The sequence below is a fragment of the Sinohyriopsis cumingii genome, chromosome 15 (assembly GCF_028554795.1).
Source record: "Sinohyriopsis cumingii isolate HCF-2022 chromosome 15, ASM2855479v2, whole genome shotgun sequence".
Classification (NCBI taxonomy): domain Eukaryota; kingdom Metazoa; phylum Mollusca; class Bivalvia; order Unionida; family Unionidae; genus Sinohyriopsis; species Sinohyriopsis cumingii.
Window position 1 is genome coordinate 73,919,759 of NC_142975.1, and position 26,249 is coordinate 73,946,007.

General features: G+C 35.1%; 1 protein-coding gene across 6 annotated transcripts in view; it reads right to left on the minus strand.

The window, feature by feature from the left end:
- Positions 1-2,033: 2,033 nt before the first annotated feature.
- LOC149782075 (neprilysin-like) overlaps positions 2,034-26,249 on the minus strand; it is an 85,899-nt gene continuing 61,683 nt past the window's right edge. For 4 of the 6 annotated variants that reach the window (XM_089933502.1, XM_089933503.1, XM_089933506.1 and 1 more), the window contains 10 exons: positions 25,842-25,919; positions 22,942-23,045; positions 14,337-14,395; positions 13,839-13,890; positions 12,148-12,215; positions 11,030-11,160; positions 8,699-8,764; positions 8,260-8,358; positions 3,133-3,209; positions 2,034-2,199 (listed from right to left, as the gene is read on the minus strand). In XM_089933502.1, the coding sequence (XP_089789628.1) occupies positions 2,100-2,199; positions 3,133-3,209; positions 8,260-8,358; positions 8,699-8,764; positions 11,030-11,160; positions 12,148-12,215; positions 13,839-13,890; positions 14,337-14,395; positions 22,942-23,045; positions 25,842-25,919 (834 nt within the window). In that variant the 3' untranslated portion in view covers positions 2,034-2,099. Of the gene's footprint in view, positions 2,200-3,132; positions 3,210-7,835; positions 7,905-8,259; positions 8,359-8,698; positions 8,765-11,029; positions 11,161-12,034; positions 12,216-13,838; positions 13,891-14,336; positions 14,396-22,941; positions 23,046-25,841; positions 25,920-26,249 lie in introns of those variants that run through there. The other 2 variants (XM_089933504.1, XR_016414218.1) reach the window with 2 other exon arrangements.

Below are 26,249 nucleotides of genomic sequence, written 5' to 3' on the forward strand. Positions count from 1 at the left end.
GACGGCGCAGAGAGGATTGATTGATTGATTTTTGGAGTTTGTCATCAGGAGTTATCCTTCCTCAACACAACATATCATATAACATAGGTATGACTGGAATATGTGTCAGCCTAAAGTAAATCGTATGTTTTTGTTGCTTCTACCCAAAAATGCTTATGTTCCTTTCTAAATTATTACATTATTTAAAACAAATGTTTCTATTTTGTCGCCACTATTTTAAAATCCATTTTTTATTTCTTGTTTAGTCTTGTGTTGTGACTTTGATAAAAGCGGTGGTTGTGTGTAGCAATTCTTGTTTTACTTTTGAATTTATAATTAAAAACGGCTGGTGCTGAAACCCTCGAATCTCATCGGAAGACGAGTTTAAATTTTTTACCTAACCTGTATGATAATATAATTTATTTACATATATAATTTCACTTCATTATAAAATGCACATGCCTGTAGACTAAAGAGGTAGTACGTACCATTCGGTCTTGCAGTACAATTTGTAGCTTCTGTATCCACTTTTATATGCTTTGATTTCTGTTAGAGGAATGGTGTGTGTGTGTGTGTGTGTGTGTGTGTGTGTGTGTGTGTGTGATTTGGATTCGTAACATAGCTGTAACAAATTTTCAGTCATATCGCTACGATGTCTTCAGTGTGACAATTTATAGTGATGTCTAGCACTATGGCTTCATGCCATAGAAATGGGGAGAAACTGTACATTTTGATAAGAGATTGATTATTTGGTTTGGTTGCCATGCAAGTGTCTTGTACACATGAACTGAATTCCTATACGCACAATGAAATCTCATCTTTTTCTCGGGTTTACAGGCTGAGGGGAGGGATATGAACTTAGTGCTGAGGATATGGAGCTAGAGAATACATTCAAGGCGATGTGGGCCGAAACCAGAAATCCAGGTTAGGGTCAGCGTATATTCCCCCAAAGGTGTGGCTACATAATGAAGAAAGAAAAGACTACGGGTGCAGCAACCGGCAGACCTGATTTCGAATCTCAATAGAGAATGAATTCATAAATTATCTAACAGGCATAATAATATTTTTTAGCATATATAATTTCTTTTCATAATATCACACATCTCCATATACAATCTAGGGATTGCACATTCCAGAGTATGTGTGTTCCTAAAGCTTAAGCATTTCGTAATATATATATATATATATATATATATATATATATATATATATATATATATATATATATATATATATATATATATATATATATATCTTAAATGATTGTAGAACCAATATTAGAGTACAGACCGTAATATAAACAGATTTAGCAATTAGTGAAATGCTAGGTTTATTTCAGCAATAAGTTTTCTTTATAAAAAAAAAAAAAAAAATAAAAAAATAAAAAACAAGAAAGCTGAAGATCTAAGCAAGAAGGACCGAAAATATAAATCTTAAATGAGGACACATTTCCATTGAATTTAATGATTTTTTTATTGTATATCTTTTGCAAACCTTAAGACAAATTTCGTCAATTTAATTTGAAATGGACACGTGTATGTTACCAAGGACCGCATGACAAGAAGTACTTATTTAATTAAATAAAAAGAATGTTAATCACGGAAAACTGCTCTCGAGTTGACTTTGGTATACAATGTCACTGACTGGATATACGATTTGATCACTTGGAGTAAACCTCTTCCTAGCTGCTATTGACGTCATTGTTGAGTTGAATTCGATGGTTCAAATGATTACAATTTAGAAATTAATAGTTCAAAATGTGATCGTTTAAGGCTCAATTTTTTGAATTTGATAGTGCATTTTGCGCATTTTTTGGGAAAACATGAGAATAAATTAGCAGGATGAGAAATTAAGTTATTTATATAATATCGATTAAAAACATTCTTGTTCACAAATTTATTTATTTTATACTTACCTATCTAACTCATAATTAAATTCATGAGTAACAAAATAATAATGGTTGGGCATTAGAATTCCTAAAACAAATTGAAAAACCACTCTCATGATAAATACAAAATCATCGATAAATTCAAATTAAAGAGACTAAGTCAACATTTGTAAACAGTGTACAAATTCATATATGGACATAATTAACTCGAAAAATTAATTTCAGTATCTTGTCACCACACATTGCATTTCTCGACCGTGTTCATGTAATCTGTTCTCTTGCAGCCAAAAGACTCTGCGAAGTCTCTGGAGTTCTGAAGTGTTCCAATTATCCTGGAATAACCGTAATAAGAAAACAATACGAGTCATTTTAGAACCCAGTAAGCGCTTCTGTAAAGCAAAGGATGTACATTCTAACTGCATAAAATGTGCATGTTCCCTTTATGGCAATTACAACATGTTTTTATATCCATACCACTTGAAATTAGCATATTATAATTTAAACATTCTAATTAAATCTAACTGATACGAGTACCAACTGTAATTGAACCTAGGTTAAAGTATATAGTTCACTGTCGCTAAAACAATTTCCCTATTATTCGTTTCCAAAACTTCAGCTAAATTTACCAAGCATCCAAACAATTTCGACGACATTTTCAAATGACACCCATAAATGTACAGTAAACCAGACCTTCCACATTATAGTGCTCATGTAATCAAACACGTGACTGTTGACGTTACGGTTTAGTAACCACAACTTTACCACCAAGCGTTTAAACGGTCAAGTCGAACAACGAATGTTTATATTTTATACAATTTTAGCTAACGCTTTAGCAACTGAAAACTTAATTTATTTGTCAAATGAATTCATTCTTTACGAAAGTCTACACAGCATCGAATACGCTGCAGTATATTTTGATATCTTTGATTTCCTTGGCAATTAATTTTTATATTTTGAAATATACATTATTTTAGTAAACGTGTACACGTTCTGTAGGACTACATGCAACATAAAGGTGGTTTTGGAAGTTCAAACAGTCAGGTAAATACTACTACTACTACTACTACTGCTAATAATAATAATAATAATAATAATAATAATAACAATAATTATAACAATTATAATAATAATAATTTTGACATTTAATAAAATGACGCCTAAAATACTTATCTTTAGGCAACGCAATTCACTTCCAATGTCAGATCTTCTAATGTATCGTTACACATCAATCAACTAAATAGATAATGCCAGGAAAGGATACTGACCTAAATCTACCTGGACTGTGTGAGTCGGTCAATATACTATCGATTCCCGCCTGCTGCCTCAGATTTTCACACCAAAGCTGTGGAAAATGACATCATTAGCGTATAAAGGGTAAGCAAAAACGTAGCAAGGTGTTTACTTGTCAACATGAATTTCCTCACAAACACGAGCACATTTGGAATAGTTAACAACATACAGAATGGTATAAATAAAAGGTAACAGAGTCATTCAAGTCTGATAATTAGGTGACTTTGACCGACATTCAAATGATTCGGTTACTCTTTGAGATACACGGACATACCAAGTTCAGGAATATAGGTAAAATAGGATCCAGCATATTCAGGGTGTAATTAATTGTTACCTGAAGTCACTCAAGCATCATAATTACGTCACGATGCCCTTGTTTTGATATGGCAGGATTAATGGCCTTGATATGCATCCCCATTGCAATGTTAGATGTTGTGCATACATTTATTGTTACATTAACCTAGTGTTGGTATAGCTGAGCCATTTTCATTGTGATATGTCCACATGCCAATGTGGGTGAAAGAGGGACCGACATATTTAGGTTGTAAAGAATAAAATTTTAAAAAGATCACTCTAATGTGAAGACAGGACTCACAACTATGGTTATCTTTTGCTTCTTCGAGAACTAAACACATATCAGTTATCATGAGCGTTGTTGAGGTAGGGTTCACAATATCAAGGGTGTAACAAACGAATAATTGAAGTACAAAGTCACTCAAGCGTACAAATTAGATCGTATTGGTACAGTGTTCAGTGAGTATGTATTTGATCATGTATTTACAATCCTGTTTCCATAACTGTATATGAAACAGGGTTTAAGATATTGAGACTATAAGGCAAGATCAACTGTAAATATAAACGTCATTCAAGAGTGCAAATTATGTAACAGAGACAAAGTTTTGGTATGGTTGAGGTACTATTGTCGAGAGATATCTGCATGCAAACGTTAATAAATATATACTTAGCGTGCAAAGAACGAAAATGCTAAAGTAACTTCGATGTGTAAAGTATGTCATAGTGAATTAGTTTTAGGACAGAGGAGTTACTCTTCCTAAGATGCATCCACACATACCAATTGTCATAAGTACGGTTAAAATAGGGTCTGAAATATTGTGACGAAAGCGACCGAGCAAACACACGAATGAACGGTAAGATCGTTATATGGCCAATTTCACGAGCAAAGGGATGTAAAACTAAATAATACATTCTTAACTTACTTAGTAATAAATTTAAGTAATATTCTATATATTTAGCATTTAACAGCGCAGACCAGAGTTTAAATTTTAAAATATATAAATACACAAAGTATCATGAAGTTTTGTGTTCTAAAATACATTTTTATATTGTGTTAGCAAAAATTTAAATGGTTTCGTTGCCGCGTACAACTTTACCCAGGGTGCACAGTTTCACCATTAGCTATTCAAAAATAGTAAGTGAAGTTTACCCACTGCTACAGGTACCTCGAGTTCTCTGGCAGTAGATTTGAACATTTCCAGGGTAGTTAAAGCCCACGGTTCTCTCTGTATATTAACGATAAGACATTGAAGCAATATTCAGCTGTAGAGCTGTTCAAGTGGAGTCTTCAAACTCTGATGTTTTATGGAACGCGAAAGATGCGGTCGATGTTTATGTTGGTTCGAAGGACGAGTCCCATATGATCAGTGTGAGGGGCCACAGGTTCTGGACCAAAAGGGTCTTTTGGATATGGAGACTCTCGAGAGATCCTTTGGGAGCCAGAGAAGAGCGGCCCACGCTAGGCCGCTCCTTCACAATTGAACAGGAGACGTGTAATCGGAAATGTCTCGTGTTGATCGACTGGATGCCACAAGATAAATAACACCAAACGATCCACATTGGAATCAGTCTGATTCAGTATCACGATATGTGTGAAACTCAAATACAGTGTTACTATATGTTTGAAAATAAAATTTAATTTCACTGTGTAAGTTAAATTGAAGTTGTACACGAAGTCATACCTGTTTATGAACCATATATCAATCATGCTTCTTTATAAATGTCATACAAAGATCATATCATGTTGATAGATTCACATGTCAGCAATGTTTACAATTACTTATATTAATCACATTTGTAAATACGTTGATCATATCCGCTCATATATGCGATCGTTTCTGACTATTTGTTGAAATTCTATGTTTTGCTTTGTTCCATGCAGGAACCTTATCATTTTCTTATATCCATTGTTGAACGTTGTGAACATCAATTTGTTATGTCCTTTGTTGGAAGTTATGCGCATGTATATGGTGTCAGATTTATTCATCATTCATATGTATAATAAATAAACATCTTATTATTGTATATATGTTTAATGTTTTCGATAGATTCAGTCCCACCCAGCCTCATAGCTATCACGCAGCCTATGAAACATTCTACTAAACGATCAGGACAAAACTCCAAACAGATGATTTTTTTTCAGAACGGACTGAATGCAGTTACGTGACCACAAATCTGGCATTAGCAAGATCAGGGCCCATTGCACTGATTTCTTACAGAATTTATAAAATATAATATGTTTTATGAACGAATGCTTGTGACACCTTCTCAGCAATGTATTTGTTATTCTTGTGATGCAGTTCTATATAGCATGTACGAACCCCGTTGACCAAGTCAACGCAATATAATGAATATTTAGCAGACTGAACAGTAATCAGCTTAATTAATTAGGTAATTAAGAATTGAAATTCTCAAGCTATACTCGACGATTCATATATTTTAAAGGCCTTTAAGTAAGTGACACGTGCATACCATCTAGGTAATGTTCATTTAAAGCTAATTATTTTGACTGCTTCTTACCAATTTACAAACCAAAATTTAGTACAGATGTATATCACATGGAACTTATTTGACATTAATATTTAATATATACATACGTCATTCATAACATATTTTAAACCAATATTTAGTACATCCAGACATCACACGGAACATCTTTTAAACCAACATTTAGTATTCATATACCTCACACAGAACATCTTTTAAACCAATATATATTACAGATATGCCTCACACAGAACATCTTTTAAACCAATATATATTACAGATATAACTCACACAGAAAATCTTTTAAACCAATAAATATTACAGATATGCATCACACAGAAAATCTTTTAAACCAGTACATATAACAGATATTCCTAACACGGAACATCTTAAAACTAATATTTAGTACACATATATTTCACACCGAACATCTTTTAAACCAAAATTTAGTATAGATATACCTAGCACGGAACATCATTTAAGCCAATATAAAGTACATATACACATCAAAATAACATATTTTAAACCAATATTTAGTACATATACACATCACACTAACATATTTTAAACCAATATTTAGTACATAATTATACACATCACAATAACATATTTTAAACCAATATTTAGTACATATACACATCACAATAACATATTTTAAACCAATATTTAGTACATATACACATCACACGAAACATCTTTTAAATCAATATTTAGCACAGATATACATCACCGCCAATATTTAGTACAGATATACCTCACACAGAACATCTTTTACACTATTATTAGTACATAAATACATCACACATAACATCATTTACAATAATATTTAGTAAATATATGTGTAGCAGGAGCATATGTTTTATAATTTTATATTCATGTTTTAATTAGGCAGAAGTAGGCATGTTATTATTTTATGTAGTTAATGTTTATTATTGAGTGAAATACAATCAGTTGCAATTATTGTGTTATTCTCATTTTACACAAATTTGAGCCATTTAGGTAACCCTGAACCAAGATTACCTGTTAGAGTCTTGTTCTCTGAGTAATGCAACTACCCTGATTACTGGTCATGCTGGGTTGTTCTATTGTATGACAAGTGGTAAACAATTTTCTGATTGGTTAGTTTGCTACTTGTCTGTATAAACAACAGAGTATGAACAGCATATTAGTGGTGGTCAGTCCATTAGAGCTTCTAAAGGGTGCTGGTCATGGCATTGCATTAAAGTGCCTGATGATTCTTGTGCTTGCAAGAAAATGTACATTGGCCTTTGTCCCATATGATAAGGGTGTATGTAACAAAGCAGGAGAAATGTCTCAATCTACACCTATCAACCCAATAATGCACAATAAACCCAATAATGAACAAAATACTGGACTTGTATCGTCTCACCAAAGAGTAGAAGGCAAGTGCTGCTACATATGCATAACACAGAACATCGTTTATAGCAATGCTTTAGAGCAGAGGTGGGCAAACTACGGCCCGCCAAGGGCTTTCATGCGGCCCGCTAAGGGTTTTCATGCGGCCTAGGAACAAGTCATCATTCTCACTGACTCTGTTTATGTTACTGTTTATCAAATAAATGTGCTTCTTTTGAAGTTTAAGTTTAAGTTTTCAAATATTAACAACATATTAACAACTGAAAATTAATTATTATGTTATTTAGAAAAACCTTTTGTTTTTGCTATTTCAAATAGTAATTATTTTACTTAATGAACATTGCGGCCCGCGACAAGGTGTAAATTTGTGTATGCGGCACTTGCACTGGAAAGTTTGCCCACCTCTGCTTTAGTGCATATACATCACAACCAACATCTTTTACACCACCAATATTCAGTGCATAAATACATTTCACTGAACATCTTTTACAACATTATGTAGTAAATATGTATATCACCAGTCAAAATAATTGAAATATCGCCAGTTGGACCTTGCGTTATTGTCTTTTGCTTAATCGTGTTATTCTGCCTTTGAAAAGAAAAAGACGTGTTTGGTCGTGTGGGACAAAGGTTGTCTGGGTCATTTCTTTGTCTGATTTGGAATCAAATAATTTCTTCAGGAGATATAATCTCGAAGGCGCGTGCGCTTCACGAGAACGATGGTCACGGATACTATCAAATTTGTCAGAATTTTTTATGATTACTACTTACTTTTTTCAATTTACATTTATTCTTGGATTACAAGATTTGATAATATTGTCATTAGACATTATACAATACTAAAATTGTGTGTCTGGAAACCACAGCACCCAACAGTATCATGGTCCATAATATAAAAGATATAATGACTTACCGAGTAAACTTAACACAGCATCATGGCTTACCTGAGCAAAACTAATAAAGAAAAGTTGATTGTGATTGAAGTTTAGTCCAGGAAGTCTAGGTTCTTCTTTGCCCCTCCTTTTTACCCACCTTCTATAGGCCTTTGTAAAAACAAAATATAAAATCATATGATCAAATCATACTACTGATATTATGTGTAGAAAACAATTCAAACTTTAATAAAATGCGCGTGATTGGGTCATCTGATAAAAACCCAGAATGCATCTGACAAAACCTAAGGTGCTTTTAACCATAGCTTACAGATGACCGTCTATTTCCCGAAGAATTTAGATGTTGCATGCATAATTAGCTAACGTTTTACATTTTTTTCTAGTTTTTGTTTATTGGTTTTGTTTGATTCTCTGCCGCTTATGCACTCCTTTTAAGATATACGAGCGGATCGTTTGTTATAAGAGTAATGGTAATCGTACAGAGACTTACTCTAAAACTCTGCTTAAGTCCTCCGTTATCAGCAATATTTTCACCCTGCGTGTTGATACCATCCAACTGAAACGATATCCGTTATGATATTAATAGTAATAATATCACTTATAGAGAATCCTTTCTGGAAGACCAACTAAACATAATGGCGATGAAGTGTTTATATATAGTGAACGATAAGTGCGAGGAAATTGAACATCAAGGAAATTCTATACCAAGAAAAGAATCCCTCTGTAAACGTTACCGAAAATACTCAGTTAGAAAGTTTCTGGCCCATAAGGAGGATAATCGATTTGGGCTAAAGATTACAAGCATCCGTTATAGATTAGCAGGCCAACCATTTTACTGCATGAATCCCAGCACTGTCCCTGCAACTGTAGCTAATTATACGCCTATAACTTGCGCCGAACTCGTAAATAGTGTTTCAAGCAGAATAATTGTAGACATGAAATCGTACACATCAAAATACTACTCAAAGCAGAACATAATAACCCTGAAAGAATAGTGACAAAAGACCGGCTGGTATCGATACAATTGTGCTTTGCTTCCATTCTGCAGAAATAAGTTATAAAACGTCTATAGCGCAGATCGAGTACAAAGCAATCAATGACACGATAACCCACTATTAGACCTTGGATGGTCTGGACCTAGTCTGCAGCGCTAAACCGTAATTAAACTCAGAGCTAACGAGATATCCTATCAAACTAACTCACTGGTAAGTTTCAAGCTCCGAAATAAGCATCTTACATAGCCATGTGTGATTCCATTCATTTCTCTGATTTGGAATCGAGACGTGCAAGGCTCTAGCATCAAACGTAGTAAACTAAAGATGCATGAAGTTCCCAGACAACCTGACAATAATTAAGACGGACGAAGGCTGCAAATAACTAATGATTTTGAAAGGAAAAGGCATGAAAAGTGAAGAGATTAGAGGTAACGCTAGGAATGAGTCTATTTAGATGGTGAAGAAAGTACTGGTCTTCACGCCAAACAGGGGTAATGAAATTGCAACCATCAATAACCGGACAGTCTCCAGCTTCTGATAGCCATCTTTAATACAAAAGAAACCAAAAAAATAAATAAAAAAACATACCGAAAAGAAATAGGCGACATGAACTGAAAGACTAAATAGCTAATGTCCATGTTCTCTGCATTACGTCCAAGAGCTGCTGTGAATAGATCAGGGGAACATGCATGCCAAGCGTGGAAAAGGTCTTAAGGCAGAAAAGACTAACCTAAAAGAGTATATTATGGAAATATGTAGAGTTTTTATCCTTTGTTCAGGATCATAGACCTCAGAGAAGAATCAAGCAATGAAAAATAAGAGTAAAGAAGTTTCCCAATAGAACAAGCACACAGTGAAACATAATAAATGGACAAGGCAGAACATTCATGTTGCTCAAGGAAATAATTAAAGGGCTCTAATGGAATCTGAAGACGGCTTCAATATACATTAGTAAATAAAAGAAGAAAAAACCAGAAGTACTGGTAATGCCACTGCAATTCAGACACCAGTAGTCAACAAGATTAAACGTCATTGTAACAGACCAGCGGATCAAATGACCATGCCGTTGTGTAGAACGCAAGTAAAGTTGAGACTGCCAATCATCTGATATTTGGGTATGGCAAACAAGCCAGAATCCGTAAGTAAATCGGCATGACAAACAAGCCCTACCAGTACACTGACAACTATTTAATAAATACAAATGCACTAAAATGTTGTGTGATTACAAGAAAGACAACGTTGTTGGGAACTGAAAGGTAAAAATCATGCGACTTCAACATCCTGGCCGATCGTAGAATGCGTCACAGAGGACAGACATAGTGCAGCGCGACATCTTAGGCATTACAGTACCAGTCAAGGTATAGCTAGGTACACGAAAAAGATTTTTTTCTAAAAAAATTGAAAAACAATGACACGGCCACAGAATTTGGAAAGGTTTGGAAATTTTGGTTTAAGTACCTAAAGTTATAGTGTACAAACAAAATAAATACAGGAGAAATACAAGAACGGCATTAAAGCAAGAACGATTAAATAAAGCTACACTGCTATTTACAGCACTAATACTGTATCCGACTCATGAGATGATTAGCCCACAAAAGTGGCCCAATTCCAGCAGCTTGAAATATTCTACAAAATGCATATGTACGACAGGAATAATAATAATAATAATAATAATATGTTGCAGATGTAAATATAGATAATATTTGTCCTAATTTACGTATTAGACGTGTAGCCATGACTTACTGTTAATATTATCGAATCATAATAATTGTTTTTAGTTCAAAACGTAAGAATTGTCAGGAGAAATTAAACTACTAAAGTGTTACCGTCATATTTGCTTCTGGAAGATGGTAGCTGCCATACTGGTCTACTATACACTTAGCCTTTGCCGTAAATCTTTTGATGACGTCATCTGACCACCATTGTTGCAGGTTACCGTCCTTATTAAATTGTCGGCCTGTATTGAAAAAATACGAAGATATTTTAGTTGTTCTTTGTTTACGGACAGCTTGAAAAGCAAGGTTTTAAATGTAAAGGAAAATTTAAACAATCCCTAATTGATTAAAGATATATCCTTCTTCAAAGTATCAAAAATGAAACTGTTAGTGATTTCTGAATATCATGAAAAATCCCATTTATTGCAAGATACCTAACTGATGATACACGTAGATGATAAAAATAATCTGCAGCACAAGAGATATAATCCTGACAGAGAATTGCAAACTTGATACCATATATATAAATATGATGAAATGAATTTGTAGACCGCTCCGGCGGCCTAGTGGTTATAGCGTCCGCTTTGAGTGCTGGAGATCGTGGGTTTGAACCCCGGCCGGGTCATACCAAAAACTTATAAAAATGATACTAACAGCTGCCTCGCTAGACGCTCGGAATTAAGAGGTTAGTGTTAAGGCTGGTCGGCCTGGTGTCAGGATAATGTGCCTGAGTGAGACACCATCCAACATGTCTGTGACATGATGCCCCAGTGATAGAAATCACTATAAACTGCCACACTGCAAATATCGTAGCAACATGACTGAAAAATTGTTAAAGCTACGTTAAACATCCAAATCACACAAATCACACACACACACATTAATTTGTGAATTATTTCGTACCTTTTGTAAAATTTCGTAGACAATGTAATCAAGAAACATGTACAATGTCACGTATATGTACAATGTCACGTCTCCTGAAGGTTTAATTCTTAAAGACTTAGCATCTAGAAATTTTAATGTTTATACTTTTTCAAAGTAACAATTTTAAATTTATTTTACATGAATGCAGTTATAAATGCAACAAGCTCTATCAAATATTTTAGGTATATTTACACTTAGTTGTGCTCGAGATCGTTGATTTCCAAATGATATTGGTATCGTAACTCTTCTGATTTCATAATTATTGATGGATTGCCATTTAAATTGTAAGAAACCATACAATGTACCTATGTCATCGAATCCGTGTGTTATTTCATGAGCGATAACAACTCCTATACCTCCGTAGTTCATGGATCTGAAATACAGATCCATGATATGCTGTTAAGTGGGAGATATAAATACGGGGGGGGGGGATGAGGAAGAAGAAAAATGGTTTGTAATAGATTATCTTGTGTTTTCATATTATATAATTAAATTATCAAACGATTGGAGTGATATCTGTTTTTCACTTGCCTCTGTAACTAATATATTGACCTGATAAATAATACACTAGAAAAAAAATAGTGTTTGCTTATACTGATCCTATGGTTAAAATGTTTTGGCTAATAAACAGCCGAAAAAAAACTTCTTCTGCTGTACAAATCGAAATGCATTCGTTCGCCTCTGTCATTATGCTTACACTTTTTATTGCGTTATTCTTTTTTCGTATTGAACCTGTAACATGGTGCGTGATTTTAATGATATAAAGCTACGTATCATTGATATCATGTAAATAAATCGTGTACACGGATTAATAATCTTACTTAAACTACAAATTCATTTAACAGATGTATAATCTACTAATAATTAAACAACTGCGCTGAAATATACAGAAAGAAATGTTCTTTTTTTATTATGTTTACCTATTCTTTTTTGTCTGTTACAATTGTGCCCAACTTACAGGTAGTTTGTCTTTGACAGACAATAAAAAAAGAATTTTTCTTACTATTGTTACGTGTATAGACTGTAATAAACAGTAACAAAATAATGAGTTTGAAAACAACAGGTTTTGAAAAATTAAACAAATAATTTATTTCCCTGAAATAAAACCACTGTAAAAATAGAAGAAATAAGAATTTATGCTTTTAAGAACCAAATCCAAAAATAATCTAAGAATAATTCACGAATTAAATTTTAGAAGTCCTGGGAATGAAATGTTCTAATGAATTCAAGTTTGAGTCCCGAATAAAAGTCCAAAGTGGAAGGCGATGACGTATAAAGGTAGTCAGTATAGAGCTGATATGTACTGTCATTTTTAAATCCATCAAACAAGAATATTCTGGTGCTTGAATTTCCGAATTAAATTTAAATAATTGTCTTTGTCCAAAAATTCTGTATGAGCAGTCAAATATTTCCAGGAAAAAGAATTAATCTTTTAGAATCCAAATAATTCGAATAAAAATTAAAATGTAATTCCCAAACTGGTCACAAAGACACACTTTCCAGTGTAAAGAAAAGCCCCAACTGAGAGATATCTCTATAAACAAAGGTTATAAAGTAACTTGAAACGCAAAACAGATTCCCGGATGAGGGTCAACTCTCCAGAATTTTCGAGAAGTTTTTACGTCTAACAGTACGTAGTCCTTGTATGACCTTGACAAAAACCAATACTTTCACTCTAAGAAGAAGATAAAAATAAAAAGTTGGTTACTTGTCTCAGTGATTTCTGAATTAAGGTCGGGATCTAGGTCAGCATAAGATACAAAGTTTGGTGTTTACGATTAATTCTAACGTCAAACTAATTTCTGGAAAACATACAATTCTTAGTAAACAAAATTACATTATTTTGACACATAATGAAACTTAAAAAAAATTAAACTTACAAACAATTAAATAAAATAAAATATAAATTAAGTCAAATATACATAACACTATTCTAATTTGTATTGCTTATATTCGTTTACAAAATCGATACCAAACATAAAATGTTGCATCTTACTTCGGTTGGTTCATGGCATAAAATGGCGGTTGCATAATTCCGGCGGGAAACGCTGAAAATATAACGGGGACATTTTAAAGATATTCATGAAGATATGACATTTTAACCCAAAATAAATGGAGGCAAAGAAAGAAAGACGAAAGAATGTCTGCCAAATCCCTAAATAATAATCCTCTAAATGTACATTTTCCATCGTTTAATATATTAATTCTTTATATATTGAAGTATGTTTACTTTTTATTACATTTAGGGCTGTGTGTTACACGTACCAAAATGAATACACGATCACACACAAAGCCATCTTACTACCTACGACATATTTCTCGTATGTCAAGAGTACTTAATGAGAATATGAGAATAATATATCAATGGAAATGTCCAAACAATAAACCGACTTAAGACTCAAGGTTTAACATTTCATACAAATGACGAACAAAAATACCATACACGTTCTACAATCGGGAGGGAGAAAAACGTACATAAATTATGTATGCTTACTTATCGAATTCTGAACTGGATTGTAGAAAGCATTTACAATTGCTGGTGTACTGAACCATCTGAAAAGAAATAATATTGTTGAAAATTATTAAATATGGGTATATTTTGCTGTATACATATATGCTGTGTTTTTCTTTTTCGGGGTGGGAAGAAAATATGTTAATTGATTGTGTAATATTAACCATACAGCATGGCTTGTTATATGTAAATATTTGTCTGAGAAATTGAAACCTTTTCATTCGTGCTCTAGTAAACCTGTATAAACTTAGAAGTGCACATACTCCTTCTAATAATTGATAACAGGGACTATAATGCTGAAGAGATGGAGCGAAGTTGATGGTATCCGAAAAAGTCTGCGACTGGAAAACTATAATGGAGCAATTTCATCCAAAATAATTAGTTTTCGAGTCACAGTAAGCTATTATCAACTGCAATTTCAAGATAATATAATTCTGCAACTTTTAAAACCGTAAGAACAACCAGACGTTTACAAAACTAACATAAACAGTGATGACAACACAAACGGATTTTTTTTGGCATTGAACTTTACCTATTCATCAATCACTTTTCTCTTCCACAAAATCGGCTCGAACATGATCTTCACACAAACACACACAAAAATACAAACACACACATACACACAAACACACACACACGCACTTCCTAAAAAATATATGGGTGTTTTATCTAAGATATACGATTGTGGATCATCTCCCAAATACACATATTTTTCCTCTGAAATCTACCTTATAGCAAATTCTGTTGAGAGTTATTTATTTTTAATACTTACTTTGTTCCTTTGTTGTAAAACATTACTAAAGAAATATTGGAAATCGCACTTAAAATTAAAATCTACAAATACAGCCATTTGATTGGCTAGAATACGTTATTGCAATGCATGGTTTTCTTTATTTGTCTGAGTCGTTTAATCGTTCTGGGAAACCTATGACTGTGATCTAACATACATCTATTTCTTGCTTCAATTATCTTTTCAACATAAAAGGCACGAATGTAGATCAATTAGCAAATAGCTTGATCAGTATTCTACGTCAGATACATCAGTTATATGCAATGATAAATCTAATTTCAAACACAAACACCAAAGAGGGTCTTAGTACCAGTCTGGACAAATGTTTAGTCCTTCGAACAGAACTACATCTAAGGCAACTAATTTTACTGCTATCGCTTCTCTAAACGATATTTTAACATTATCACCTCCGGTATTTGTTAAGGACGGTAAATCAAACAAGGCATCATGTATCAATATTTATTATTATTACACCCCAAACACGATTAAATACTCTTATAATGAATAAATACGATCCAGACTTAAGCATATATGAGATATTACGTTTTGGTCTATCACAAAAAGCAGCTAAACTGTCCAAACCAGAATATATGCGAAATAAATCGACCATTTATTGTACATTAACTGGATATTATTCAGTCGGTGGCTACTATTTCATTCATCGGTCCCCATGCTATCGCTAAGGCACCTCTGCGATCGTTGCATCTCTGTAGTAGCAGTAACGGAGTAGTCTTTGATATAAGCAACTGGCAAAGGAGACTCTCTGAATAAGCCCGACTTCTTTGGTTTCTGTAAGGATAATTTAGGACACAGCCACACATCATCAAAACAAAATCTTAAATGTCTGCGTTAAACAGTTTAATTTTTTTCAGCTTGGCCTTCCAAAATCACAAGCTCGCGTGGGTCAACGTCAACAATCAGTATCAATAAGCCCACGTGATTTTGGTGAATGTTTGAGTGCACGCAAATCTTTAATAACACGATATGCACATATTTGCTCCACCAAGCGAGCTTGCAAAGGCAGAGTCGAATAAAACAATGGATGCTGTCCACTACCTCGAGCTAAATAATGAAAACTTTCAAGTAACGGTTCAATCCAGTACGAGTCAAAATAAACGTGATTTCGAGGTGTTACAACTCGTTCATTCCCCAGGTCCTTATGATGAATCCAGGCTGATTCTTGTTTCCTTGTGCATGGGATCATTGAGACAATGCGTTACTTAAAAAGTACCACGGAAATGACAAACTGACTTTGACATTGCTAGTAAGTCAAGACTGCTCAGTGGGCACGCGAGCAGCTTCGCATCCATTAACAGCAAGTTCATTTGCGAATTGTATCTGGTAGTGGAAGACCTCTGCCAAAAAGTATTCTGCGAGGCGTCCCGGGTTGTTCAAGACTTTTTACTTGTTTATTTGTTTACCAAACACTCTGCGGATTTTTCCACCGACCGCCGTTTTCAGAGTCACTTTTGACGCAGTTCCGAAGACTTCTAATGGAGCTGATTTTGCATCTGCAATAGCCACAGCCGCTGTGAAATCTAGAAATGACTGATCAAGTCGTTTTTGGGGCAACTACATAAGACAATTCCAGTTAGCTCTGTCGTTATAAACCTCAATGTGACCCTGAAATGGTTTGTATTGCGCCACTTATTTTAGAAAACTGATGAGGCTAAGGTGAATCTAAACTTCGTGACGTGAATTTGTTTTAGATTATGCTGTTCAATTCCAAGACTCAAGACAATTACAGGCAGTATAAAAGTATCTCAATAATCTTAATTCTGACCGCCTGCGAACTCCAATAACAACATTGTAACGGGGAGCATTACAGCAGAACATTTGTGACCGAAAAGAGACTAGAAGGTGGGTGCAGGATCGTATATCGTCTGCAGGGACCCGATTTATACGTGCATGTTGAGCACAGACTGCTAGTACAACTCTAGATGTTCCAAGAATAGTTGTCAATCGGGTATAAATGAGTGAAGTCTTTCTAGGTAATCTGGAGTCCCATGTCAATGTTTTGGTTTCCGCCCATAAACGACAAGCAAGTAAAACACAGTTTCTTAAATTGGTTACTGGTGACCATTGAACAGCAAATAAACCAAAGACATTCCTAACCGGTCAAATTTTATTTTATTAGCGAGCTGTCCGCCGTGCACCTGAGATATTTCCTGCAGAACGCTGGCTTTCACTGAGTCTATGGTAAGACTGAAATGAAAGTGGTGATGTACCTCCGGAAGTCATTAAGGATTACAAACATGTTTATGTAGCCATTTAATGGAATAGCACATGCATTCTCAATATTAATTTTGGCAAATTAACTCTACAATGACGAACGCCTGCGTCATGCCAAATTGCATCGATGTGAAGACCCTTTTGGTAGAATGTGACTGTGTTTTGCTTCGAACATAGCCTTGCAAAGATCTGTGCTAAACCCAAATTTATGACTAAGAGGAATCACACATGAAAACAATAATAATAGACCATTAACTTCTCCTTAACGCCTTGGGAATCCATATTTCTGCGAGGATTAGTGCCAGTAGCAGTCAGTGTTTCAGCAGTTCATGCCGCGTTTCTGATTTATATTGTACGTATCTGCATTGAAGGATCCACCTTTGAGAAACGTCATGAATGGAATTTGCATAATCGTGACAATCGATCGAGTTTGAGAATTTTGCAAGAAATATGAACGTTGCTCAAACGTGCTTCAATTTCCTTCCCAGCAATGAAAATATTGTGAGCTGCTGAACAACGCCATATTACCCATGTTAACATATAAAACTTTATCGTCAAGGGTTAATTAATATCGTCGCTTTGTATACGTTTTCCATCTAAGAAGGCCTCACACGAAAAAAAACACCGAAACGTATCATGCGATTAGCGCTCAGTTTGGTCTTTTGTACTAATATCTCTAGCCAGGTACGAATACTGCAACGCCTTTATACTTTGATCTATTTTCAAATGAATTTCCACGACAAATGAGGGATCGGATACCTCTTCAAATTTTATCATTATTTATACGTTATTGGTTTCGTCTAATACATTTTTGGTGGCTTAACCACTCGCATTTATGCTTAGTTCACATCCGTAATCCGCTTCTCACTGACGTATCTGGAATTATCAAATCGCTTAGACATTGTCTAAACAGCTTCATTGGTGATTTAGCGAATTGCACAGGCCTTGTTACAGTTCTTGGAAGTGTAATCGACTTTGATACTACCCTCCTTGCTGAAGTCACAAATTGTGGTTGTTGACCTTGAACTGACTGAGCCATTCGCAATCCAAGACTTTCGACCAATCCGCAGCAACATTGTTGATACAGTGAACAACATGCATCGTAATTTGTTTAGTGATCTGTGCAGCGCGCAAAGGCAAAGCCGCGAACTACTTTGGGGCTTCTGTGAACAACTCCAGTTGAATATCATTAAGGCCATTTCCGTAAAATGTCATGTAAACCGGTTTTCGCACGTTAACAACACTCACAGTTATCACACGTCAACGAACGATGGTAACTTAATAAATATGAAGTAAGTATATTTCTAATTCACATTAGTACTGTCAACACGTGCTTGTCCTGGTCCACAGGGATAAAACAAAGATTCGTCAACAGCGATTGTGGCAAAGACGATACAAGAAAGCCATTGGATTAATCAGTATCAAATAATTTCCTTCCATCGATTGGGTAAAACACAAACAGTATGTAACTCTGAGCAGCTTGGCTTGTGAAGGCTCCGCTTTCATAACTGCCACTGAGAGCGTCACTGCTTAAATTGATTTGAATCTTTGAAGTAATCCTGGCAATGTCAGTCCCGAAAATCATCACTCTCAGAGGCCAAGCGAGGATTGGTCTTATAGACGATAGTTTGAGTCACCCGCATACGGTGCAGATTTAATCGGAATGACAGATCACTAAAATTAACCTGGTTTATTTTTTGTTCCCATCATTGCGGTGGTTTCTGTGACTTTTTTACCTATTCATTGGATCCCGAAGTCTTGGTTACAATCTTTTTGGTGCAATCAGCAGTGCAAACGCTTGTTCTAAGCACAATGTGAGGTCTTCCCGTGCAAGCTGTCGCGATTGTAACATATATTTGATTCGTTTGCGAGCATCCAAGTATGTAGTCGGGAAGAACTTCCTGTTGATCACACGCTGCTTTGAGATATCGGTCAGCAGCCTCTGCTATGGCATCTCAGACGGATTTCGTCGTTCTATATCTTTATTATAGTTTGTAACGGGCTTTGTCAGACGCTTGCATCCAAACTCGTGCGATATTTTCTCCCGGTAGAGATGAGATTCTAGGCAAATCAATAGTGAGGAAATTCTAAGGGTCCCGAGTGACTCGCAAAAGCATATTCTGAAACTCATCCTACGAGCGATCCATGGCACACCAGGTCCAATTAATGTTTGCTTGGATTTTGCTCTTCAATACCACGACATATCAGGAACATAAGGCAGTCTCGGATCACTTTAGGCGCGAAAGTGTATCGTTGTGTTACAATATATCACGTTCATGTTCTGTGTCGACCTCGGGAGAAAAGTATCGCGAGCTTTTCTTGGTGTTCAAGCATTACATCATCATACACGACAAGAACATTTGCATTCAGATCAAAGTCGTCAGTAGCAGATACTTCGCCGATTGTTGGAAATAAATGAATGGTAGATGATGAAGACCCCTGAACTACTGAAGAGCTTCCGTAAATTATAACTTCGCAGACGTACGCCAACGGCGCAATCAGGTACCAAGATAATCATCCTGTGATCAGATTCAACAACAGTTGTGTTTTCCGAATTTAGCATGGCGACTGATAGCCATACAGTTGAGGAAATATTATTTAAAAATAAGTACGGGAAGGAATGTTTAATGAATCGTATCCGGAGTGCTAGTCTTTTAGAGGGATCTCGCGAGTGGGTAACATAGCTTTGCTCATTCATAGCAGCGTTCAATAATTAAATCGCGAGATTGGTTAAAACATGCTGAAGCGATTCGGCATAATACTGTCACTGTTGCCTATAAATCATTTTTGCAACTAACCGTGTTAACCTCACTGGGAAACAATTGAGTTTGGTGTATGTAGGGGAGTTAGAATGCGGACATCATCGAGCTACTGACCCAGTATGGTTCATCGATGCATTTACAGTTTCAAACCGGATTGATAATCGGAAGCAACCAAGACGTTACCGTTTTGCGCCTACGGGTGAACAAGCAACAAAGCCAAGAAGCCGATTATTTGTACGCGAGTAATTGCAAGTCCTTCCTTGGGATACGGAAATACCACCAATATCTATTCTGAAATCGGAAGTTGATTCATAATCGCGACCTGACTGTATGTGTAAGTGATTATTTCATTAGTAAACATCCATCGCTTGGCACCAAGCAGGGACAAGCTCATCTTGGTAAAACTACGCATACCCATGAAATGTTTCTTTGACATGATCAGAATTTCTGTGTTCGAATTCGAGTCGCTCATGAATACATTTCACATACACGGTGAATCTGAGATCTTTTGGGACAACAACCCGAGACATTCCTTTCGCCCTTTTGATATATTTGCTTGAGCCAACTACAGTTAAGTAGATTTTGGGTCGAGGTCCCAATTATTCCTCGATAAGCATACCCGAGCAATCATACTTGAATGTACCAACCACCTTTTTGTTGGTGTTTCTCACTGTCCCGAACAAGATCAACGTAAATTCGTTTTCGAAGATTTGTGCGTGGACTATATAGTTGTGGATAGTCTACTTCTCCAAAGCTGAGTCACTCAGACTTATTAATATCAGTAACTTTTACAGGAACGTCAATGTTACCAAGATTATTTAGGCCTGGTGTTTTTTTTTTCTTTCTAGGTTGGTCCTTTTTACCGCTCCAGACACGCAACGCGTATAAGATTTCCCATTCAAAATGCTTCTACGTTTATCATTCCCCGCGGAATATACTTTTCGTGTAGACATGTAACTCGACCAACTTCACGGTCTACAAAGGGGAATGTCAAGCGCAACCTCCAAGCACCCGGAAAGCGTCAAATCCTGAACCTACTCTGGAATAGTTTAATCCTTCTCCAGGATCCTTTCATAACTTTCATTAATTTCATTATTAACTGTGTCAGTGTCTTTATGGTTCAAGATTACATCAGCACCATTATGAAACCATGACTGTGATGTTATAAATGGTGCAAAGCCATCGTTGACTACATATTCCGGCATGGTAAATTCTAAATTGAGAACAAAGTCAACCTCGAATCCGTATCACCCACCTGCTGTAAAGCTGATACAATTCCCATAACCATGTTTAATAGAAGTTTTACATCTTCTCTGTTTGATTGATATCCGCTTGAGATAATCACCCGGTAACGGCAAGAGCGCATATACAGCTTGAATTAATGACTTTTTCTTGGTCAGCGGCTTTAGTAGCTGAGATGCGGCAGCGGTTTTATTCATCCTCAGCTATGCGCGCAAGTTCCATCTGCTTGACCCGCAAAGGAATCTTGATATTTAATTGTGCCTCTTTCACGCAAAGCTTTCTCACAGTCTGACGCGATTCCACTGTGAGACCTAATTCTTGCGCATCTTGGTATTCTTATTCCACGTTCTTGCGTGGATTGCTTTTAAAAATTAATTTACAATTGATGTAACCAGCTGTGGTTTATGGTGGAAGTTATTGTACAATCGTTTGTGAGTCATTAACGAATCAAATTATCTGCAGTATTGCTTATACTTTTCGCATACCATTTGTTATTTTCAATCTGCGCTCCCACGGTAGTTGCCTTTGTCGAATCACGGTGGGCATGCTTTTATATACTAGCAATTTCATCAATAAATATTTTCAACACTTTTTCTTTACCAGGACCAGAAAATGCAATAACTTCAGTCTAGGCTATTATTTCAATGACTTTTGATTTTTTTCCTCCACTGTATTAATATTGTCAGGTATTTCTCTAACAACTGGTTCAATATTTGGTAAGATGGCGAGTCTTGTGCACGATAATAGTCTGGGACAGATCCGCATGTAGGCAAAGCTGATTGTTACTCCGAATTCACGTTTAAGGATTAGTGGAGTACCGATGCCAACGCATAACGCTTGACCATGTTCTCATCGTTGCTGTTCAAAATTAATTCCTAACTCGATTACTTTATCGTGATTCCCCGGATACGTATTTGATGAATCAAACATTTTTTAGCCCCTTTGACAAATTTGTATGATCCAATTAAGCGAAAATCTATGATACTGTAACACTTGTCTAGAAATAGAGCCACGATCAATATACAATATTCTCCCACAAAGGAAACATTCTCAGTAAAATATATAGTATAGTCATGACCAATAATAATATATTCTGCCAGCTATATGTCCACACAGAGAAAACAATTTCTGCTTAATATATTTTATGCAGCAGAGCTGTGATCAATAATCATAGTCATAGGCAACTACAGCTTAGTATTGCCCTAACTGTGTCACTAAGAACAATAACTTCTCTAGCTCCTAGGCCCATTGCGAGTTCGTGTAAATTATACATAGGGTACAGAATGTTTTGACGTCTATGACTGAAAATTCCAAAAGCCCTATAATTAGACTACTATATAAATCGACTGTATTCTTTGTAAGCTTTGGAATCAAGAAGAATAAACTGGCTTATGGAAAACACGAAAATGGGTTAATGGAAAAGGTATGACAACCAGAACTAACTTGTAAACTTCGCCGAACATACAGAGAGACGAACAAGGCTTACACTATGTTCCCAAAAATTGTAGCGCAGCATAAAAGTGAATGTCGAATAAAACAAACTGAAACACACCTTACTTACTCGTTCTTATCATACGCTTCTCGGAGATTGCTCAGCTCAGCTACTGCAGTCCTTTTTCGATTTTGTAAAACATTCTCAAAATATGTATTTCGATCCACTGCCACCTGTAATTTACAAACTCAGCAATATATTTTGTAACAGCCCTTATTCAATACATTTTCGTCCCTTGCGGAACCTCATTATGTGCAGTCTATTCAACCGTGTTTTCGTCAACTGCCACATTCGCCAGCTCAAATTCTTAATGAATATGCAATTGTTGTTGATAAATTATATCGCACCGTTGATAATGATTATAAATGTTTGTAGCTATCACAATTAGCGTTAAAAGCATAGGTAAATTCCATTTTAGAAGGAAATATGTCACGAAGCAACTCAACATTCCTTAACAGCTGAGGTTCTCCATTCTACATTTTGGATCCGGAGTGTCTGTTTCAAATCCGTGTTGAAGGGTATACCAGTCGAAAGGATTGTGGACAGATTATACAAAGCTCGATGGGGGTATTGTAGTTTTCGCTTACCCTGCCGTTTGTTTGTATTCTCCTTCGGATTTAAAAAATAAAATTCTCCAAATTTATACAAAACACTACCTTAGGGTAGTTGCATTACAATAAAGTTAAAATAAACAGTAGCAGGGGATCCCTAACATTTTCATCTTCAGCGAGTTTCAAACAAAACAAGGGTTTCATGACTAACACGGCGTCTTTCTTTTCAGACAACAAATGTAGTTCGCCGTCATCGATAAGTTCGTAATAAGTTACATCTCTTAAAACACATTTGCGTAAGAGTTTTGTTTAATTCTTTTTAGAAATATTAAAGCTAGACATTGCAAATATTGTATGCAAAGACAGCTTAAGCTGAAAACGGACTGGTCTAGAAATCGGTAAAGGACAGTGGGCAGTCCGTGTGGTTATTTACAACGACAGCGTCCGTTTGGTTTGCAATGCAATCAGTATGATTAGACAATCAGGTTAGAAATTTTCAATTGATAAATGAAATGATAAAGTTCTGTACATTATTTACATCTTTGACGTTTTTCATATTTAAAATCGGTCAGGGGCTATAAACCTAAGGAAGTGCAAGAGAATACGATATTTCAATAAACGGAAAAGGTAGAGATCCAGAAGTAACAAAATACACGTGTTAGCAGTTCTGTGCATCTGTATATACACTTTCTTAAACATAAACTCACCTATACTATTTTGCTTAAACAATAATGTTCATAAAAGTTTCTTCAAAATTTATTTCAAAGCTTTTATTTTCTTTTATTATACGTTTTGACCATCACTTTCTCTGCCTCTCTCTCTCTCTCTCTCTCTCTCTCTCTCTCTCTCTCTCTCCATCCCTCACCCACCCACTATTTACTTTAGGTTTAAAATAATTCATAGTTGAAGTGTAAGAAAAAACAAAGATTTTAGCGAGCTGTATTAATTTTCCTTCATCAAGAATTACAATATAAATTCGAATCCAGTTAGTAATATCCAGTTAATATAGTTTTAATGCAGTAAACAGTAAAATAATTTTTTGGATTAACAAGTAACGCATCGGATTATTTAATTACTATATGAAATTGAGAAACATAGATATGTCACCATATATTAAACGTAAAGGATAAATCCCTTTTTATAGGAAATGTCAATGAATTTATTTTCGTATTTGTCTTGTTCATTATAAAATGTAGTAGTTCTCAATACACATTTAAGCAACCTTATCATTGTACGTGAGTATTTAAGAACACAAACACACTCAGATATATATATATATATATATATATATATATATATATATATATATATACAAAGAGAGAGAGAGCGAGAAACAGAGATAAAGAGACCACACACACACACACACAGAAGCACTGAGATCAAATGTTGGATATAAAATTAAATTTAAATAAGTTAAATGATAGACAGATTATCACGGTTTGTGGACGCAGTGGACAAATATAATCAGTCATGACAAAATGCATAAATGACCGGCAGCAAGGAAAATAATGATAGTAATGAAACAACAAAGCGGTAAAGTATAGCAAACATGACTTCATATTGTCGAACGCTAATAACTGTATCGCACATAGAATATTTTAAGTCATTAATATTCAAAACTTACATATGGAATCTTCGATATTTTGATCCTAAATTGTTTTGTTTTTGAGCATAAAGTGTAATCGTATGCTTTCTGTACATTGTAATATCTATGATCATATGATAACGTTACAGTCTAATATCTATAGGCATATGCTATACGTACCATGTACTGTCTATAATTGTATGTTATACGTACAGTGTAATATCTATAACTATTTGCTATACATACAATGTATTATGATTGTATGTTACACGTACAGCGTATTAGTGAACATAAGATACACGTACAGTGTAGTGTCTATGATGATATGATATCTGTACAGTGTTATGTCCACGATCATATTCTATCAGTCCAGTGTGACATCTGTATTCATATGATACACGTACAGTGTAATGTTTGTGATAATATGTTATATGTACAGTGTAATGTCTATGATCATATGCTATCCGTACAGGGCAATGTCTATGATTATGTTACATGTACAGTGTAATGTCTACATTCATATGCTGTCCGTACGGTGTTATGTCTATGCACCTACGAAATATGCTAGTCGTCATCATCTACATATTTGGTGAGACCCAACTGCATATTTTCTTTTGTGTGTTTTTATATTATTGTTTTCGTTGATGTAATTGCTTCTCCCACTCGCACACGATTTGATTTCTTAAAACTATCCCTTCTTATACAACACGCAAATAATAAATGAGTACTGAGAAAGGCTTCTCGGAGTTTATCTCCCATGTTACCTAGTGGCCACAAAGGATAACATGAAAGAAAGGTAATAAGGAAGAAAGAAATCATGCAAACATACTTACATTTTCATACAGTCTTTCCAGACGAGTATTGTTGACTACTTCATCTGGATATCCTATCAATTCCTTTATTGACATCGCCTAAAAATAGTGTTTCCAAGGTATGATGAAATATATCCATATATATTTTCATTTTACCTGAGTGTAATCAGGCCACATAAAGGTGCTTTTGTATAATCATGTTAGCAGCATATGTATGTATATATATGGGGAGGGAGTGTGTGGTTCAAACTTTTTGTAGCAATTCCTTTACAAATATGCAAATGTTGCAGAATTCGATACCTCTGGCGCGCCTACTACATTTGAAAGGTACGGTTAAAATCCATAAAACCAGATATATATATTCTATACAGACAATCCTTGTGGGAGCTAACAATGTACATTTCCGGAAATTACAAGAAATTAGATCCG